At 37.8% G+C, this 22,019-nt stretch overlaps 2 protein-coding genes across 2 annotated transcripts; both read right to left on the bottom strand.

Annotated features, from left to right (window-relative positions):
- Positions 1-2,229: 2,229 nt before the first annotated feature.
- Positions 2,230-3,829, bottom strand: LOC108773788 (uncharacterized). Its single transcript, XM_018539723.1, has 5 exons — positions 3,690-3,829; positions 3,412-3,608; positions 2,640-2,746; positions 2,501-2,540; positions 2,230-2,390 (listed from the first exon to the last, which is right to left on the bottom strand). Exons 1-5 carry the CDS (start codon positions 3,827-3,829, stop codon positions 2,230-2,232), a joined length of 645 nt encoding a protein of 214 aa, XP_018395225.1.
- Positions 3,830-4,314: 485 nt separating this feature from the next.
- On the bottom strand, positions 4,315-10,516 carry LOC108773787 (uncharacterized). Its single transcript, XM_018539722.1, has 4 exons — positions 9,725-10,516; positions 8,151-8,743; positions 7,604-8,071; positions 4,315-7,528 (listed from the first exon to the last, which is right to left on the bottom strand). The coding sequence occupies exons 1-4, from the start codon at positions 10,514-10,516 to the stop codon at positions 4,315-4,317; spliced, it is 5,067 nt and encodes a 1,688-aa protein (XP_018395224.1).
- Between the last annotated feature and the right edge of the window lie 11,503 nt (positions 10,517-22,019).

Here is a 22,019-nt window from a genome sequence, read left to right as displayed (position 1 = left end):
CATACGTACGTATTAAACGCAAGAAGGTAATGGCAGAAATGTTGGAAAATAATGATTTCCTTACGGCAAACAAAGAAAATGATAATCGGAATAGTGAGCCTGTAGTAGAAAATGAATATCAAGAACGCAATGATATGTTACTGCAAGCAACTGCAAAGTCATCAATGTCATCTTTCGATTTGGAGTCAACGCTGCCGAGTCTTGGTTTGGAGTCTTTTGCAACTATTGCACCTATTGTTAGTGATCAATTAATCATTAATGATAATAAAAAAGTTCCACGTAACCATAAATCTACGCAAGTGACAATTGTGCCTCATTTTCGAAGTATCGGGTCACAAGCGCAACCAACTACTCGTGATGCAATTTGCAGTACAAGTGCAGAAACAAGTAATACAGCAACATCACCAATACGATTGGCAGTTCGCAAATTACTAAAACAGTGCAGTGATACAAGCTCGGTATCCACAATGCTGTCACAAATAATGAGTCACAGTGAATATGAGGCAACAACTGACGAAGATGTACAAATGACAGAAGATCATAAACAGACTGCCTTGAAAACGACAAATTATTTTGTCAAAATGAAAACAAAAATGTACATCGGCATTCCAAATGAATGGCAGTGGGTTATAGGTGTGTTAGAAAAACACTCCGGGATCAACAGTGATAACATCAACTTAACACTTATGAAGATTAAACTTGATGACACCTTCGATCGTTTAGGAGATCAATTTAACAAATCTGGTTCACATTGCAGTAGAATATTCAAATCAACAGTACCGATATTGGCTCAGTGTTTGAAAGGTTTAACATACTTTCCAAGTGAGGAAAGTCAAAAAAGAGCAATGCCAATTGCCTTTCGTGCTAATTATAGTAACGTTCAATCTATCATTGACTGTTTCGAAATTGAAATTCAAAAACCTTCAGATGCAGTTCATCAGGCATTAACATGGTCTGAATACAAAAAGTGCAATACAATAAAATATTTAATTTCGGCGACATATGATGGAATGATTAATTACATCAGCTGCGGATACAGAGGACGAGTGAGTGACACAGTGCTATTCGAGGATTGTGGCATTATGGACAAATTGCCTGAAGGATGCAATGTAATGGCAGACCGAGGATTTAAACAAATACAAAGTGTTTTAAATAGAAAGAATTGTAATCTTATCCGGCCACCATCAGTTTCTGCATCTACAAAGCCTTCAAAGGAGGAAGTTCTTTTGACAAAAAGTATCGCAAGCCTTCGTATCCATATTGAAAGAGTGATACGAAGATTGAGAGAATTTAAATTACTTGTGCCGCATTCATGTCTTAACCACAACATTATGCCACATATCGATGATGTGGTCATTATTGCTGCAGCTGTAATAAATCTTCAATTACCAATCATAAGGACATAAGTGACGACTGTTTTATATTTGTGATTCGACACGATAAGATATATGTACAATTTTACATTTGTAATGAAAATATTACGAAAAGAAAAAATTCAGAACCTTGTATTCGTTCATAACTATTATTAATTGATGCTATTAAAGTTATTAGTAATTAATATTAACAGTAGTAGTAAGTAATGACAGTTATAAGTAAACACAATATTCATATTTTTTTCTTTTCATAATATTTGTCACCTAAAAATGAAAATGTAACAATTATATACAGGACATTAAAATATTGGACTACATTGTACTTGTTATCAAAAATATATTATATTTTACACTTTACATCAGCATTACACGTACATTGCCATTAATTATTTTTTCTTACAGCATTTAATATTTGTGGAAAAATGTTTTCCTTCCAAAATTTGTCAGCTTTAGTTATGAGTTCATTCGTAAACTCTTCGTCGAAATCAACAGTGATTATTTTCACTTGTTTCGTCCTCTCAAAATCAGCATGTGCAACACAAAACAAGCCTTTCTTTCTATTTGCTGCAAACATCTGAAGATTCATTTGGGCCTTACATTTACTATTTATGCTTCCTTTTGGAAGGAATTTTTCAAAACCCTTCTCAGAGTTTGGACATTTCACTTCGACAATATATTCCTGTGATATTGCATCCGGTGAGGCTCCAAGTGTAGGGTGTTCCGGTGTTAACATCAAACCACATTTTGTCAACTACAGTCCTGTTGACTTTCTTACTTCATGGATCACCTGCTCTTCTAGATTTATACCTCGCTGCATCGCTTCTGTATGAAAGACCTTTGCTACGCCGATGACTTGTTAGACGTAAGAACCATTCGATGTTTGACAATGGGCAGCTTCATAAATCTTTGACGCTGTGATCCTACCGTACCTCAGTTCATACCATAAACTGCAGTTACTTTGGTCTCTTGTTGCCTTTTCAACTTCACAGCAGTACTCTATTGGCATTTCCGTTTTTGCTAATTGCAGAAAATCCTCAGCTGAGTTGCCTCTTGTTTTGCAGGAATCTATCAGTAGTTGGTGGATCGACAGCATGAACAGTTTTCTGCTTTTTAATATAAAATTATGCCTGGATCCAACTGCTTTTCTTCAGCTATTTTTAGCACATCCTTCAAAAAAAGTTCATTTTTGATGTTTGCTAATTTTTTTGGATTCTGCTTTTTCGCAATAAGGTGTTTTGTTTTTATATATTTCTCTGAAGTTCCTACTTTGGAAAGCCGAGGTTTTCGCCAATAACATGACACTTCTGTAGGTGATGGATTTTCAGTCCGACGATGAATCCACATTAAAAATGCAACCGCATGCTTACATCCTCCTGTAAAATAATAATGCATACTTCAGTACAGAATAAAATATGCATGAATAAATATTACTGATCATTTAAAGCATTTTTTCATTTTGACATCTCTTATAAACATAACCTCATCTCGCCATATGTTAATCTTGGCGATGAGAAAAACTGAATTACAGATGTCAGGAATAATTTCTTTATTAAACTTTACTTATCGGTATAGTTTGTATTGATATTCATGAAATAACTATTTTAAGTAAACTCCCAGCAAACAAAAAACAATTGCGAGGAATTAAAATTTCAATTCCAATCAATTTTTTTTAATTCCATTATTGAACACTTCGGAATATAGAGGAATTAAAATAGTCCTACGGTGGATGTTGCGGGATTGAAAGTAACCTCTTTCTGTTTCGGAGGATCCAAAGGAATTAAAATTTGTTCTAGTCAATCTCGATATAGGAATACAAACTACGACCATAACCTGCTTATAAATTTCCAATTCCAGATTGTCGCTTAATGGGATTCGAGACATATGCTCGTTAATTCTTTTCGATTCCTCTTAATTTCTCGCAATTCCTTTCTGTTTAAAATACAGTTACGGTAATTCAGTTTTGCACAACATTGAAAGCAGTGGTAAGTTCTCACTGAGGACATTTGCCGTTAACCAGTCGAAAAGAAATCAAACTCACCACTCGATGCAGCACATTCATGGCACTCAATGCTTTGCACAGACTCATCTTCTTCATTTACAATGATTGTAACACTATATAATTTCTGTCGGACCTTATGTTCAGGACAGATATCCGCTTTTATTATGCACTGATTGTTGTTCCTTATGAGCCGAACATACCCTACTGCGTTGTCTCCATAGGTTTCGCGTGAAGATCTATAAATAAATTATGCTATGATCATGTACTTGTTTCAGCTTTATTCATAAATATACATATATCATAATTAATGAACTCACTGTGCGTTTTTAGAACCTCTGACTTCGGCAGCATTGAATCTGTCATCTTGTTTGATGTATTCGCAAACCATAAACATATCAATTTTTGGTAAATTGTTGCTGTCAGCCTTCACATATCCAGACTCGATTGTTTTCACCATTGTTATTTCTATTTTACTTGCTTACAAATTATATTAAATATGCAAACGGCGTATTCTCGTATCTGTTTACATGTTAACTTCCGAAAGCTACATAACTTTTGACGTCACGCCGCAAGCGACCAATCACCTCGCGTTTTTAGTCACATGATCAAATTCAAATATTTCACTGTTTACAATTATTAATTACATAATGTTTAAGTTGTTTTAAAAAAAGTAAACACTGTTAATAACGTTTCTAAGTACATAAACTTTATTAAAAAAAATTTTAAATGCGGTATTGTAATTTACGCATATACCCTATTGAACAGGTGTAGATAAAATCGCTGATTATGCTTATAGAAGATCGCGCTCAACTTGACAAATTAAACAAAAAGTGCAATCGTAGTTAGACATGACGTACATTGAATCATGAATATAATGATAACGCTCTTATAACTAACGAGTATCTAAGCTTAACGATTAAATTACAAAAGAAAACTTATGAACTACGTTTCAAGCGGTAGAATCGCCAGCTTAGCTAAAGGTCTCGCGAGTAGACCCTTGGCAGTCTGAACGGTTGCCGTTCGGGCCACGCCGTCAGCTCCCGGATGTACTTCCTGTACGCGCCCCAGGGTCCATTGTAATGGCGCTAGGTTCGACTGTCTTGTGAGGACGAGCTGATCAGGCAGCAGCTGAGTGCCCTTGTTGGTTTTCCATTTAGAACGTTCTTGCAACGATTGCAAGTACTCGGTACTCCATCGGCGCCAGAAGTGCTGCCGAATCTGCTCAATCCGCTGCCACCTGAGTAAGCGATTTTCCGGAATGTCATCTAGATCTCTGGAAGGAAAGCTGTTTAGTGCAGTGCCAACCAGGAAGTTTCCCGGTGTCAGGTGTGACATATCATTTGGATCTGAGCTTAATGCTGTAATAGGCCGAGAGTTGAGAATTGCCTCTATTTCGCACAAGACTGTTTGAAACTCCTCAAAAGCTAGGTGAGGCCTGCCAACGATCCGAGTCATGTGCAGTTTCGCGAATTTAACCGCTGCCTCCCACAAACCGCCGAAGTGGGGAGCGTTTGGCGGGATGAAACTCCAGGATGTTTGTTGATCATTGAAAAATTGATTTATTTGATCCTGAGTTTGCGATTGATTATAGAATTCGTATAGCTCGCGCAGATGCCTATGGGCACCCACGAATGTGGTTCCGTTATCGGAAAACATGTGAGTCGGTTTGCCCCTCCGCGAAATGAAGTGCTTGAATGCGCCCAAAAAGGCGTCGGTGGTGAGATCACTCACGAGTTCTATGTGTACAGCTCTTGTGACAAGGCATACAAAAACGGCAATGTAAGCCTTGTGATTTTTGGCGTTGCGCCTTTTTCCTTCTCTTATAATAACCGGACCGGCGTAGTCGACTACGCAACGCGAGAAAGGCCGAGATACTGTGACGCGGCTAGCAGGAAGAGGGGCCATCACAGCTTCCGAATGACGCGGGTTTGACTTGAAGCAAGTAATACACTTTCGTATAATCTTCCGTGTGCTTGAACGCAAAGACAACGGCCAAAACGTTTGTCGTATGGCGGCCATGGTTGCCTGCGAACCCGCGTGCATGTTCCGAACGTGTTCACGTTCTATTACAAGTCGAGTTAGGTCATGGTTGCGAGGAAGTACCATGGGATGACAAGAGTCAAATTGGACTTGAGAGTTCCTCAGTCTGCCTCCCACTCTAATCAGACCATCCTTGTCGATGAAAGACGAGAGAGACAACAGTTTACTCGAATTAGAGACGACTTCCCCTTTGCGTAAAGCCTGCTGTTCACAGGGAAACTCCTGTCCTTGCACGTCCCTGCAAATGACCTTCAATGCATATGCGATCTCATCAGGAGACACGAATCTGGTTGAAGCTGTAGAGTGCCGAGTCTTAGAAAATCGTAGGCAGTAGGCTACAATTCGACATATTTTGTTTAGACTAGAAAACTTGCTCAGAAGTTCGCATATGATAGAATGGCTCACCTTAGCGGTAGCGGTTGATACTACCCTCTTTTGTTCAGGAATGTCCTCTCCTAGTTGCACGAAGGCGCCGTCGGGCCAAGCATCGTCACTCAATTGTAAAAACGGGGGCCCGTGCCACCACATGTTCGAATTGGCTAAATCACGAGGACCTAAGCCATGTGAGAGAATGTCGGCAGGATTATTGGACGAGCTGACATGACGCCACTGCTTAATTTCAGTGAGACGCTGTATTTCGCCAACTCGGTTAGCCACAAAGACGGACCATCTTCGAGATGAGGAGGCTATCCAGTTTAAGCTGATTGTCGAATCTGACCAAAGAAATTTCGAAACGTGTGGGGCGCCCAATGACTCGTTGACTTTATCAATTAGGCGTGCTAATAGCAATGCTACTGACAACTCGAGCCTCGGCAATGAAGTGGCCTTGAGTGGAGCCACCCGGGACTTCGAGCAGAGCAGCTCGGAGTGATATTCATCCGGACCCATCTGGGTGCGAATATATACACAGGCCCCGTATGCGCTTTGACTAGCATCGCATAATCCGTGTATTTGAACAAAGAGCGAGTCGGACTTGGACCCTACCCCACGTGGAACTCGCAGTTGATCCAACTCAAATAGCTGGGATCTGAACTTCAGCCACCGCGTATGAATGTGCTGTGGAACTGACTCGTCCCAGTTGACACCGGACTGCCAGAGCTCCTGTAAAATGAGTTTAGCAATGACGATTATGGGGCCCAATAGGCCTAGCGGGTTGAAACATCTAGATGTCTCGGATAGTATCAAGCGTTTGGTAGCGGCGTTGCCGGCGGGATCAAGCTCGCAGGAGAAGTGAAATGTGTCCTGCGATTGGTTCCACCTGACGCCCAAAATTGACGTGTGGTCATTGTTCAAAGTGATTAATTCATCCCCACATTCGCGTAGAGATTCTAGCAATTTAGGGCAATTAGATGCCCATTTACTAAGTTCGAATAATCCTATCCGCAAGAGTTGTATTACCTCGTCGCAAATAGATTCGAGTTCGCGTTCAGAATTGGCTCCCGTAAGTAGGTCATCAACGTAAAAGTCACGTTTAACGCAGATGGAACCGAGGGGGAATTCGGACGCATATTGCTGTGCCAAAAGAGTGAGGCATCGTGTTGCTAAGAACGAGGCTGCGGAAGTACCGTAGGTTACGGTTAATAGCTCATAAGTCATGACCTCATCCTCGGGGTTGGCTCTCCACAAAATTCTTTGCAAACTTGTTTGCGAGGGATGCAAACGTATCTGTCGGTACATCTTGACAATATCCGCAGATATGGCGTACCGAAAATAGCGAAAGCGCATCAATATTGATGCAAGATCTTGCTGAACTACCGGACCTACACCTAGAATATCGTTTATAGACACTCCAGAATCGGATTTGCATGAAGCGTCGAACACGACAAGGAGCTTGGAGGACTCGGCTGTGGTTTTATGTACACCATGGTGAGGTAAGTAGAACGCTGTCGCGTTTTCATCGGAAAATGGAGGTAACATGCACATGTGCTTCAACGCCAAATATTCGCGCAAGAATTGACTGTATTGATTTTTTAAAACTGGATCGCGCGAAAGATGTCTTTCCAATGCCTTGAGCCTCTTGAAGGCGATTTCTCGAGAATCCCCTAATTTGGGAAGGAGATGTTCCTTGATAGGAAGCTTCACCACATACCGACCCTGCGGATCCCGCGAAACGTTGCTGACGAAATGTTGCTCGCAGAATCTTTCTTCTGGAGAGTAAGCACTCGGAGCGGCGAAGTTATCATCCAGTTACCAAAGACGATCAATTTGATCGTGTAATTGCTGGTTAGTTATCATCGCGTGGCAAGCCTGGACTCGCGAAGGCGAAGCTGGACCGTTGAGTCGGCCAGCTAAGATCCACCCTAATCTGATTTTTTGCAACAGCGGATGGGTTGAAGAACCGCGTATCTGCCCGACGCACAATAACTCCCAGAATAGCTCGACGCCCAATAGCACGTCTATTTGAGAGGACACGTTGAAGTTCGGTTCGGCAAGCGTTATGTTGCGCGGGAGCTTGAAAGCACTCCACTTGAATGAAGTGGTCGGAAGCCGCTCGGTCACTTGATTCGACACGATGCATTCCGTCACGGCTGTGTACGGGCTTATGCGAGACTGTAATCGTATCTTCACCGCTTGAGAAGATGTAGTCGCGGAGCCATTCACGCCGGAAATAGTGATATTTAGAGGCCGCGAGTTTAGGCCTAATGTTTCTAGATATTGCCTGGAAACGAAATTGGCTTGCGAACCGCAGTCCAGTAGCACGCGGCACGGTCGAGGATTCCCCTGAGTCGAATGCAAACACAACGGCCGTTGATAGGATGACATCACTATCGCCGGTAGGGTGCGAGACGTGAGTGGACATAACTTGGGTAGGATTGGGGGGTTTAGAATTCTCGGCCATGTCACCATTTTGTTCTGGCGCCGGGGCAGCGCCCGTCGCGGAATGCAGGAGGGTGTTGTGCTTGCTCTGACACACCTTACAATTGCCTGATGGGCACTTGTTCGCGTTGTGAGAAGCGGATCTCAAACAATTGATGCAAAGCTTTCGACTGCGGATTTCAGCGTTTCTCTGTGGAACGGAAAGAGTTAGGAAGTCTTTGCAATAATAAACGGAGTGTTCTCCCTTGCAATAATTGCATTTGGCCTTGACTGTCGAAGGACACGATACTTGACGTTTTGAATCTGATTGGGAGGCTTTGGCGCCCCCTTTCGCATTACTGTTGCTTGGTTTACTACTTGCTTCAAGCGCTTGATTATAATGATTGAGAAAGTAAAAAAACTGCTTAAGAGTAGGAAGATCGGAACCCGTTAGCGAAGACTGCCATTCGCGAGCTGCGTGCGAGTCGAGTTTCGAGACCAAGATAACGATTAACCCCTTGAGTGCCGATGTCTCCTACAGAAGACATAGCGAAGATTGGCCCAAAGTGTCGATGTCTTCTATAGAAGACATGAAAGATAATAAAACAAGAAATTCAACGAAGCATAAGATTTCTATAAAAGAGAGTATATAGGGGTTTTAGAGGTCACTGAACACGGATATGCGATTAATTTTTACATATTCTTATCGGCTGATTTAATATGGCGGCTGTAATATAAACAAATGTTGTAAATTTTGAATAGTTCACTTTTCGTAAATGTATATATTTAATCGTTATTAATTGCGACAACAAAAATAGTGCATGGTATTTTTTGATAATTTCTGAAGTATCCGACACGAATCCGTTGTCCGCTTTTCGAAATTCGAAAATGGCGGATCCAATATGGCGGACGAAAATGCGAATTTTTATTCTAGCGGGCTGAAATTCATTACTGAGGTGTTTTTAGGATTACAAACACGTTGTCAGATTTTTAAAATTAAAATTGGCTGATCCAATATGGCGGAAGAAAATGTGAATTTTTATACTAGAGGATTCAAATTCAGTACTCGGTGGTTTGACGGAAAAAAATTAATTCTGTAAAATTTACAAAACTTTTTGTAATCGTGGATATAGAATATTACAAACACAGTCTTGTACGAATTGCCGAATTAGTTTTGTAAAATTTATAGAACTTTCGGTAATAATTACTGAAAGTTCTGTAAAATTCACAAATTTTATTACAAAATAGGTTTTTGCAGCGCCAAGTTTTTTAGTTTACTAGCAAATTACGGAGGTAAGAAACGAGTAACAAATTAACGGATTCGTGATTAGCGACCCCAAAAACTCCTGACTACTGAATTTCAAATCGCTAGAATAAAAATTCGCATTGTCGGCCGCCATATTAGATCCGTCATTTTGAATTTTGAAAATCTGATAACGGATTCTTCATCAGCGACCCAAAAAACAGTCGTACACGATGATCTACGAAATTTCGTTGGCCGGATCCCTCTCCGCACTTTTGGCCCACTTTCTGATTTCAGCCGACATAGCGAAGGGGTTAATATGTCGTCCCACTTGTCACAAGGGCGTTTCAATGATTGAAGCGCATGTAAATGTTTAGTAGCTCCGTCCGCTACTTGTCGTAACTCTAGAAGGTTCTCCTTAGATAAAGATGGCAATTCCATTATCGCTTTAATGTGATTCTGTACAACCACGCGTTCGTTGTCATAACGATCTTTAAGGCACGTCCATGCGACTTCGTAATTAGCATCGGAGATTTCCAACGAACAAATAATGCCACTCGCTTCGCCAATAACCGATGATTTCAAATATTGTAATTTTTGAGCATCACTGAGGGTGCCATTTGAATGTATAACTGAATTGAAAATGTCACGGAACGGAAACCACTCATCATACTTGCCCGAAAAATTAGGAAGATTTAATTTCGGAAGTCGTACATGAGAAAACGATTCTGACGCCCCCCGCAAACTTGAAGGCGAAATTGTATCCGACCGGCGGACTGGAGGCGTGGAGATCGTTAGTTCTCTAATTTTTGCGGCCAATGAATAGAAAGCCTCTTCGAAGGGAGTACGATCATTGCACTCGGTTTCGTCGACGAGCTCTAACTCTGTTTGCACTGTATTGTACTCGATCCAGTGACTCTCTAATTTATTTTTTCGCTCCTCGAGTTGAGCAATTATAAAAGCAGAAGGCTGAGTTATTGAATCTACGTAAGTTTTAATGCGCGTGCAGGAGGCTTTGATAAGCCCGCGCTGCCTCTTTAGCTTGGTGAGATCTTGCACTGACATGATTGCGATGTAAATAAGCGACGGATTAAAAAAGGATGGTTCGGTAACTGCACCAAAAAACAACTTTCCTTACCTTGAGTATGTGCGCATGCGCACGCACGAAAATACGCTCGCCGCGAATTGACGCGTCGCCCGGAGATGATTCCCCTCTAGAAGCGATGCTCGTCCTTGTAGATCGTCAGCGATGCTCTCCGTAGACGGCAGCGACGTGGCGAAGGGGCGATCCACCGTAATCGTGAAGACGTCGACCCTCGGCTCAATGTCCACGGATGTCCTTGTGCAGCGTGGCTACCCTTGATGAACACGAATTGCTGTCGTGTATGATGCGACGGCCTGTGTCGTCGTCGCGTTGGAATGTGGTGCCGGAAATGTAATTTCCCAGCGTGAGCGTCGTAACGGTGTCCCGCGAAAACGAGCCGCTCTTGTCAATATGGCGGCTTCTTGTCGAGCCGCGTGTCTAGATGATTCCACACAGAGAGAACGATTTCTTTACATTGGAGATTTCTATTTATTTGACGTACATTTATTTCATTGAAACAATTTAATCTTAAATGAAACATTATTTTATTTAATATCAGTATTTTAGTTTAAATGTGTTAAAAATGTATTCATTGGCAGGAATATCACGTTTATTTAGAGCAATATTTTTAGATGAAATAACATTTTCTTTGGTTACACTAAATATTATTCCATGAAATAAAACGTTTCTTTGCATAAAACTAATATAAATTATTTTTTTGATTGAAATAAGTGTGTTTTTGAAGTAACCACTCGTTGGCATTGTTGCGTTTTGACATGCGCAGTGAGTTTTCTCGTACTTTCCGCGCTCGGCCGCCTCGGCTTCAGTTGTTTAGTGTCTATAACCGCATTATGGACATTATCGCCACATCGATAATCATCGCCAGTAATCTTTGTTTACTATATGTTTACACTTAATTAATTAAAGACAAATTTGTTTACATAAATAATTACAGACAATTTATTGTGTTTAAAAATGTATACCCACATACACATTTTCTGCTTAATTAATTAATTTTTGTTTTTAATAAGTATGTATATTTTTATATCTTGCAATACTTCATTAACTCGTAGTGGTCACACCTCTTAAAAATAACGTATTGGTCACACTGGGTCCAGTTGATTGACGCAAAAAAACAGTCGCTATTTGCCTTCTACTTGATCTATTGACTACATCAACTCAAAAATTGCCTCGGGTCAGACAGACCCAGTGTGACCACTACGGGTTAAGATACAACTGTAAGCTATTCCATTATAATACCTCTATTTTTATTCTTTTCTATATTTTTATTGTATCAGAGAATAAAATTGACGACTTAACTGTGATACAACAGTTAACAAAGGAAGAACTTAAGGAATTGATTCCCTATTTGGGTGATAGAAAAAAGATAGAAATAGCATTATCTGAAATATCGAGTACAGAAATAGTATTATCTGATGAAAAATCGAGCCAACCTTTGATATTGCCATCCGAAAAAGTGGTATGCATTAAATTCTAAATTATACTTTTGAATTGTTTTATTTTTCAAGTTTTTTCTTTAGTTATTAATTTTTTTCATATTTTTCTTTTTCCAATATAGATATTATTTATAATATAACTGTAAAAACAACTTATTATAATATTTTGTAGTTATTAAATATTTTTATTATTTTACTTATTTTAAAGAATAATTTCTTTCTAAATATTTATTTTATAATATCGTTTTCAGACACCTTCAAGTTAAATATCAAACATTACAAAAACAAAAGAGCCTGTTACAAAAAAGCCAAAAGTTTCGAGTATTTTGTCATCTGACTTAGATGTTTCATCGACATCATCATTGTCTTCTGACTTTGATGCAGCTTCAACATCGTCAATTTTTTTATTTGATGAAACATTAGAAGTTTCAAATATTAACAAAAACATAAATTCTAAGATTAATGATGTATTGAATACATATGGAGTTATCAATTTTGATTTAAGAGGTCTGTTGAGCAATCATATCATAGGAAGAGCTATTCTATTAAAGTTTGAAAAAACAAAAATAATTGATAATAAAGATCGCAATCATTTGTGTGACACCATCATATGTCAATTATTATTCCTTATTGAAAAGAAACGTTAAAATAATGCAGTAATAAGCATTTTGGCTGATAAAGTAGTTGAAATATTTCAAGGAGAAAGGAAATCTACGTATTATGTTAGTCCTATTGGAAAAAAAAGATCACGCTACAGCAAACCACAGAAGTAGCCAGAGGAAAATTAATAGATAAGCACAGAAATAAGCTTAGTGTACTACGAAAAACTTTGGCAGCTTCTGAAGTATCTACAGTCAAGGAAGACCAAGGTAAATATGATAATAATCCTTATACACTGTTGGAAATTTTTTTTATTATACAGGGTGTTCATTAAGTCGCGGACCGGTCGAATATCTTTTGAAAAAATAAAAATTTCGAAAATCGCCGAAACACGTCAAACGAGTTTTCAAAAAATCTATCTTTTGCGGGGGGTTGCAACCCCCCAACCCCAAGGAGGTGCGGGGGGCGCGAGGGGGGAATAAATTCTTAAATGGGAAGGGGGGTCGAGTGGGGGCTCGTTTGAAAGGTCTTTTCGTGACGAATTCAAAACACTATGCATAGAGGGAGCTGCGATCATTTTTCGTAAAAATATTTGAGTTTTAAGATTTTTAATACCACCGGCATTTGCGTTACCCAATGTACACCACGTGGAGGTTGCTCGGTTGGATTTAATGCATCGTGCAGCCCTGAAAAGGACTGATTTTATGTAAAACGATCATTTATTCTCTTCGGGGTGCTTGATTATAGTGAATCCCCTTGCCTCTCACTTGTGCGGTTGGTACATATGCTAGTTTATTACTTACAACCAGGGTTGAGTAAGTTAATGTTTTTTTTTAACTGAATAAAGTTAAAGTTAATGGCTTTACAAAATTAATCATGTTAAGTTAAAAGTTGAAGGAATAAAAAATTAACTTAACTTAAGTTAAGTCAATATTGAATTAATTCAAGTTGAAAAAAAAGTTTATTTCAAAAAAAATTATTTTTTAGATCAAAATGTCCAAATTTTTTTTGAAATGAGATTAAATAACTAGAATTTAGATTATTAGGTTTACTTTTTAATAAGTCTTAAGCCATAAGTAGTTGATCAATTAAATTCGAATACGAGAAGAATATTTGACTGTAATTAGGCAATTTCTTATGACTTAAGGTTTAAAACACTTATTGTAGATCCGGACTAAGGTTTATGACATAAGGCATAACCGCATAAGCCAATTAGAGGGCTGTATTAGCATCTTAAGAAATTACTTAAGATGGTCTTAAAATAGGAACAGAATATACGCTGTTAGGACGTGTGACATGACACTTTGTGTCAGTCACTGGTGACTGCACTAGCACGGAGATCCTGTGTCCTCTAAGCTCGAAGGGCGAGGGCACAAGCGAGCGTGCCAAAAATTTATATTATTTTTCTTTTCTTTTGTATATCCTTTTATATAAAATATTCAGTAATTTCAGATTTTTAAAAGAGCGATTATTAGTCACATTAGAGCGTGAGCGGTGGTTATTTTGAATCTGTGTAATGTTGCCGCCTCACTCACGGAAGGAAGAAAGAAGACGCCGCCGAGAAAGCAAGAAATCACCGAAGGAGATCCCGATTGTGTCCTCGGGGAGTGCGGTACACGCAGGTCGTATCACTTTGTAAACTTTACTAATTTTGTTGGAATTTGGTGATTGCCGCACCTTAATTGCAGACGCCTCGGAAAGAGATATGTTACGGGACCACCTCAGCACGGCCCGAACCTTGGCAGCCACCTCCACCTATGAAGAGAGCGATAGACGACCACTGCTCCAGACGGAAGGCTCGGCTGCCTAATTTGGAAAAGCGCGACAAATATTAAAGGATACGCGACCCACAGGACTTGCTGCGATTAGTCGCGAGGTCACATGGCCGCGACAAGCCAATTGGGATAAGAAGCGGCCCGATAAGAGAGGGGTTGAACGGCCTGCGTGGATCCGCAAGTGCTCCCGGTTATCACTTGTAATCGAGGTGTAAAGAGGACGCAGGATCTCCGGAGCCGTATAGTAGATAATTTCGTTGCTGTTGCCGAAAGGAGTTAGAGGCGGAGGCTCTCCCTTGGAAGATCGACGAGGGACCGTTACGTGGTGAGGCGAGCGTTATCTTATAGTTGTGTAAAACCACCGAACGCGGTAGAGGACATACGTCTCGAGCGGAGCACACGTTAGGCTTACTCCGATTTTTCGTTGCCGATATCGGATTGGTCGCCTATAGGCGTTTCGAGTCAGTGTTGCCGTGAATACGTGCCTTCCGCTCAGATGCTCTCAATTGAGAATGTATAATAGTGTAGTTGCTCGCCCTCGTTACCGCCAAGTCACTTGTGTAATTGTTAATTATTGAGAATTCTTTAAAGTCGAGACTGGCGTTATTGCGCATTAGAAAACCGTTACCGTCTAATGTAAAATCGTATGTTCTACTTGTTCACGAAGTAATTTATTGTTAACATAACAAGATCTAGATTTGATCGCATATTTCTGCTCGGCGGATTGTTGCCGAATTTACTTTCTGTAGTCGACGGCCCGTTAATAGTCGGTTTATTGTTATTGCGCCGCATACCAGAGCGCGGAAGGTCAACGCTGTAACGTACTTTATTTCGAACACTTTTGTACAGTCTCTATCAAATATATCGATTTCTCTTTATTGTTATTATTAATTCTGGTGCATTTATTTCGGCCTCTCTATCGTTCTCCGACAATTTCTCCGCTAACCGCGAACCACTCCCCTCTGCCAATTCCGTTGGCTGACCTAGTTGTTTAGTTTCGTCACGAGAATCCGCGTAATCTTAATTTCTTGTCCGAGCAGTAGATCTAACAATTTGTGCGAAGAGTAACACGCTCTCTCGTGCCTGGCGCCCAACGAATTTTTGATAGCGATTAAGATCATCGCTGAGTAAAGTAACTTGTCAACTTCTGTAAATTCTCGAATCACGAAAGAATTAATGAAGAACCGCACTATTGCTCCTTTACGTATTCTATATTATAACTAAGAGCTTTCGCATAATTAGATTTCTTTTGGAGGACGCGACGAAGTTGTGCCGACACTCAAAAGTACGGTCACAGACGGAATCCATAGTCCGAACATAGTCTAAATCTCAAAGATGTTTTAAGATACTAATACGGCTCTCTGATTGGATGGTTCATGCACTAGTTTAATATCATCTCGAATCTTGAGTAACATCTATGGATTCCGTCCTAACAACGTATATTCTGTTCCTATTTTAAGACTATCTTAAGTAATTTCTTAAGATGCTAATACAGCCCTCTAATTGGCTTATGCGGTTATGCCTTATGTCATAAACCTTAGTCCGGATCTACAATAAGTGTTTTAAACCTTAAGTCATAAGAAATTGCCTAATTACAGTCAAATATTCTTCTCGTATTCAAATTTAATTGATCAATTACTTATGGCTTAAGACTTATTAAAAAGTAAACCTAATAATCTAAATTCTAGTTATTTAATCTCATTTCAAAAAAAATTTGGACATTTTGATCTAAAAAATAATTTTTTTCGAAATAAACTTCTTTTTCAACTTGAGTTAATTCAATATTGACTTAACTTACGTTAAGTTAATTTTTTATTCCTTCAACTTTTAACTTAACATTATTAATTTTGTAAAGCCATTAACTTTAACTTTATTGAGTTAAAAAAAAAAACATTAACTTACCCAACCCTGGTTGTAAGTAATAAACTAGCATATGTACCAACCGCACAAGTGAGAGGCAAAGGGACTCACTATAATCAAGCACCCCGAAGAGAATAAATGATCGTTTTACATAAAATCAGTCCTTTTCAGGGCTGCACGATGTATTAAATCCAACCGAGCAACCCTCCACATGATGTACATTGGGTAACGCAAATGCCGGTGGTATTAGAAATCTTAAACTCAAATATTTTTACAAAAAATGATCGCAGCGCCGGTCCGCGACTTAATGAACATCCTGGTTTATTATATGGGGCATTCCAGATCGGACGGACTTCTGGGTCGAGGTCTCATAATTTTTTCAAATTTTACAGTATTAATCTATACTATGAAAGGAGCCCAAAATAATGTTTTCAGATTTTTAAAGCCACTTTTCGAATTTTGGTGGCGTTTTGAAAAAAAATATTTTTTAAAATTGTATTTTTTAATATTATTTCCTGTGCTGCTAATTATTAACAAAAAATCTGAAAAAATTCATATAAGTTCTTCATTCGTGACAGTTTTAAGATAAAATTTTGAAAAAAAATCACGTCTAAAATCAAAAAAATAAATAATTTTTTTCCCAAAAAATTGATTTTTTTACAATTTGCCCAACAGCTAAAATTTTAAAAAAATTCACACATATTTTTGGAACCCTTAGACATATTCTCAGAAAATATGAAATTGGACTGCGCTAAATTCCCTAACTAATTTAATTTTTAATATAATTTAATTTTTAATTTTTAATTTCATTTAATTTTTTCTCTGGCCAAAATTTTTCTAAAATTTTTACTATACATCAAATAACTTTCTTTTTATGTTTTCTTGAAATAAAAATAATCATCAACATTTTTTCCTGAAAAATTAATTTTTTATTTAACATTTTTATTCTCTTGTCTAATTTTTTTGAAATATAATTGGAAATACCATTTTAATGATGTAATTGATTGCAGATTCGAAGAAAAAGTTTTCAACTATTGTAATAAACAGTATATGAAACATACTTTTAGTAATTAAACATTTTAGAATATGGTATTATATTACATTTTCCATATTACGAATTTTATTAATTTACGTGGATTAAATTATATTACATTTTTTCTGTAAACATTTATATCTTCATAAAACAATACTTTTTACACTTAATTTATAATTTTACACATTTACAAGTTTTTTTGTGAATTATACTAAACCTTTTTGTTGCTTTCATTCACTACAGAGCCCACGAAACTTTTATTTAATTCACAATTGAGCATTTAAAAATTGTATTCCGTACCTATAATAATATTTGGCGTATATATGTTTTGAGTTACTAATTCTCTAATTTAATATTTATTAAGACTAATTATATATTTTATTGTTTGACGAAAATTCTTGACTTTTTAATCGCCCTTGACATCATTTTGTTTATTTTTATATTATTATTTTATATATTGTAGATGTGTCAAAAGAAGTGCTGGATAGTAAAATTTGGCTTCAATACAACAGTAAACCCTTACAAGACGTTATGTATCATTGGAAATTATCTTCTCCAATCAGAAAAATAGGACAATTATCATTAAGTGAATATTTCGAAGAATGGCCTATCAAGGACACAAGTAGCAATTAGTTTAGTAAGTGAGACAATATTGATTATAATGAATTTTAGTTTGATCAAATTTTGGCCCACTTTAATAGCATTGTTAAAATTTTTTTATGATACTTTTCAGATTGAGTCTGATTTTGAACAAAGATTTAATTTAAAGAAATCTTTTGATTTATCGGAAAAGTTCGAAGATTTTTTAAATAACATTTACAAAAAGCGTAAGGCGCTACTTAAGCCATCTGATGAATGTTTATTTAATTTGCTTGGAGATCGGATAACAACAGGTAACATTATTTAATACTTATATATTGTATTATAAACTGCCTTTATTACTTTAAGGATGTATTAAACATATTTTTAAAATTATGAAAAAATTACAAATTATTTTAGATCGCATTCAAAAATAATACACAAAATTTAGCGAAGGCATATCATCTGGATCAAAAGTTATTTCAATAAGAAGTAGTATTTTTTTATTTGTAATCTAATAGAAACATACATACGGAAATGTATTATAAAATAATTAAAAACATTTTTTTTTTTTGTATAATAATTACTTTAAGTATTCAAGATGATTTATGCAAAGTTCTATTACTATGCAAATAAACAAAATACTTTTTTCCTCTATATCTTTGTAATTGATCTCTGAATCGCAATGAAACTTTGCATAAATTATCTTAAAAACTCAAAATACTTATACAAAAAATTGAAATTTTGGTAATTATTTAGATTAGGGGACACCTCACCGATGACCTTGACCTTGACATATGTTGTCAAGGTCATGATTCTGAGTAACTTTGCCTTAACAACTAGGCGGCGGACTCTTATCATTTTTGAGATATTAAGCGTTGAAGTTATTTTTAACGGTAGTGAAACCGGTAAATCTTTAGATCAGGGGACTCTCCACAATTACCTTAACCTTGACATATGTTCTCAAGGATACGACCCTGAGTAACCTCAAACAGGTTTTAACCGTCGCTCGTCATTCGTTAAAAAGTTATTAACAATCATAGTTTTAAAATTAACATATGATATATGTATAATACATGTATGATATTAAGTACTGTTCTACACCTTTCCCTGTTTATAAACGTTAAGGGAGTATTATGGTATTTTTGCAATTTTTTTTTCCATTTTTAAAATTTTTTTATCTGAAAGTACGATGTTTCAAGAGTATTGTGTCCAAATTTCGTATAAATCTGAGCGATATTAACGAAGATATGGCATTTTTTGTACCGTTGCTCCGACCCGGTGTTTTGTATACCTGCGTAGTCCCTCGCAGCGCGCTTACCTGGTAGCTAGTTTGGAGTCTATTGTTATTCGTATATTGTTTTCTCCGTCGAAGGGTCTTCGTCTGTGTCGAAATTGTTTTGAGTAACGGTATAAACGTTCGGTATTTCGTGTCTACGTCAGTATAGAAGTATACATTCGGCCGAGCAGTTGTATTCGTACGTTGAAATTATTTCACAGTTTTCGTTCGATTTTCGAGTTTTTGAATTATTAAAATGCCAAAAAAAGTTACAAGAGATGATCGCAGTGTTAGTGGTCAACGTTTAGATCGTTCCAAAAAAAAAATACCGCCACACAAGCGCAAGAAGGAAGACGTGACAGGATCAAATACGTCGTCTAAAAAAATTCACCTGGATACTTCTGCAGACATAGTTGAGGATCTTCAAAAACACTATAGAATCATAGATTTCCTTCTAGTTTTTTCAACTATTGCTACATTAATGAAGTGTGTAAAATGCGATGGAAAAATTTCTTTTCAATCATGTAAAAAGGAAGGTCTCGGCTTCAACATCAAAGTGTCATGTGAAAAGTGTAAAACGCCTCGCTATATTCCGTCTACTGAAAGAATTGACTCTGGTGTATATGAAATTAATTATCGATTTGCTTTTATAATGCGAATGTATGAAGGCATAGGAATACGTGGATGTAATAAATTTTGCGGACTAATGGATTTGGCAAGTTCTTTCGTTTCAATATCAACCTATTCAGCATATGAAAAGAAAATGCACGAATGTATAAAAACTGTGGCAAAGAAATTTTTAACATCTGCCATCGACGAAGAGAAAAAAGCAACTTGCAAAGCCAATAATATACAAGATACATCAGAATTAACCGTGTCCGGTGATGGAACCTGGCAAAAACGTGGATTCTCTTCCCTGTTTAGTGTCGCTTCTTTGATTGGGTATTATACTGGAAAAGTCGTCGATATTGCTGTAAAAAATTCCTATTGCCAATCTTGCACAATTTGGAATGCCAAGGAACATACTGCGGAATATGAGGAATGGTACGAAGACCATAAAAATAACGGAAAATGCCTTGCAAATCATGTTGGACCATCTGGAAACATGGAAGTAGACGCAATTCTACAAATGTTTCAACGTTCAATGGACAATGGAGTACAGTATCACAACTACATTGGAGACGGAAACTCAAAAACGTACAGTGGTGTTGTAAATGCTAAACCTTACGGTGATAATTTTGTGATACATAAAAAAGAATGGCCATGTACAAAAACGAATGGGAAGTCGTTTGCGTGATCTTGTTAATAAATCCGTCGTAGATGTCGTAACGAAGACCGAAAAAAAATTAAAAAGAAAAATTCTTGGCGGTAAAGGCAAGCTAACTGCAAAATTGATCGACAAACTCACGATATATTACGGTCTTGCCATTCGACGCAATCACGATTCGGTGGAAAAAATGAAAAATGCCATATGGGCGACGTACTTCCACTACTGCTCAACCGACGACGCCCCCCAGCACGAAAAATGCCCAAGTGGAGAAGACTCGTGGTGTGAATGGCAGAAAGCTGCAGCCACAGATACCTTGGAAATATTCACACATGACTATGATGCATTTTCGAGTGATGTAGCAGAAGCAATTAAGCCGATTTATAAAGATCTAAGCAATGACACACTTCTGGAGCGATGTCTTGGCGGCTTTACGCAAAATAACAATGAAAGCTTCAATCAGCTTATTTGGAAAATTGCTCCAAAATCACTCAATAGTTCATCGATTATGGTTGAAGTCGCAGCTTATGCGGCAGCAAGTACATTTAACGAAGGTTCGTTCGCTTTGCTGGCCTTCATGCAAGAACTAAAGATCACGACCGGATCAAGTTGTCAGGAATGGGCGCGAGCAACGGACCGAACACGTATAGCCTTAGCCGAACATCGAACCAGAGATCAAAGCAAAGAAGGCCGAATTTCCCGTCGCCAATCACAAAAAGAAGCTTTAGACTATCCGGATGATGACTCGATTCAATACGGGCCAGGAATCGATTATTTTTTGTAAGTATATACAAAATAATCGGTGATTTTTTGTTTCAAAAACTTTAAATCGATTTTCCCGCACTTCATGTTTTCAAAGTCGGTGGACACTATATCTCAGGATGTAGTGAACCGATCTTTACGAAATTTTTTACACGTATTCTACACACATATCACGAGGTAATATCGTCGAGTTTTTGTTTTTGTTGTTCTTATTTTCCATTGTACAGTAGTAAATGTTCCGACATTTTTTCTATAGCGAAAATCGTACTGTTTACTTCAAAGTGCTGCAAAAAATTAAAAAATCGAAAAAAAAAAAATAAAATCTCGACGTCATTATCTCCAGAAATCCACACAGAAACTAATCATTTTTTGGATTTTGATTTCAGTTGATTCGTTAAGGCAGTCCAGTGTCCACCGCAAAACTACTTTTTTTGGAGGTGTCGCCGCAAATCGTCCGCCATTTTGTTTCCACTGCATATTTTTGGATGAAACTTTCACACAATGTTCATCTGGAGACACGGTAGTGTCTCGGCGCTAAGCCAAGCGCGCGACACTGCCGTGCCTCCTTTACGCGAAACTGAGAATTTTTCGGGGTCGAGATGATCAGATCTCAGTAACGGCTGAACCGATCAAGTTCTACATACGCTCAATCGACAGGAAATACTAAAATTGTATAATAAAAGTGCTTTCATTTTTTTTCTACGTGCCCTACGAGCGGAGATATCACAACGCAAAGTCCGGATCTGTGAATTTTCACGTTTTTAAGAAACGTCGTCATTATTATTATTATTGTCATCGTCGACCAGAGAAAATGTCCATCTCGTTTTTTCGATAATAGAGGGCCTTTGACTTTATGTGTTATCTCACTCTAT

Source organism: Cyphomyrmex costatus, unplaced genomic scaffold (genome assembly GCF_001594065.2).
Source record: "Cyphomyrmex costatus isolate MS0001 unplaced genomic scaffold, Ccosl1.0 scaffold22, whole genome shotgun sequence".
In the NCBI taxonomy this organism is placed as follows: domain Eukaryota; kingdom Metazoa; phylum Arthropoda; class Insecta; order Hymenoptera; family Formicidae; genus Cyphomyrmex; species Cyphomyrmex costatus.
This window is presented reverse-complemented; position numbering and strand designations above follow the sequence as displayed.

Bases quoted from the DNA above. Each gene is read 5' to 3' on its own strand.
- LOC108773788 (XM_018539723.1), bottom strand. From the start codon at position 3,829: ATGGTGAAAACAATCGAGTCTGGATATGTGAAGGCTGACAGCAACAAT. The intron at 3,609-3,689 runs GTGAGTTCATTA...ATTTATTTATAG, and splicing joins AGAGGTTCTAAAAACGCACA to ATCTTCACGCGAAACCTATG. The intron at 2,747-3,411 runs GTGAGTTTGATT...ATTATTTTACAG, and splicing joins TGAATGTGCTGCATCGAGTG to GAGGATGTAAGCATGCGGTT.
- LOC108773787 (XM_018539722.1), bottom strand. From the start codon at position 10,516: ATGTCAGTGCAAGATCTCACCAAGCTAAAGAGGCAGCGCGGGCTTATC. The intron at 8,744-9,724 runs GTGCGGAGAGGG...TGTCTTCTGTAG, and splicing joins AATCAGAAAGTGGGCCAAAA to GAGACATCGGCACTCAAGGG. The intron at 8,072-8,150 runs GTTTGCATTCGA...TTTCGTTTCCAG, and splicing joins ATCCTATCAACGGCCGTTGT to GCAATATCTAGAAACATTAG.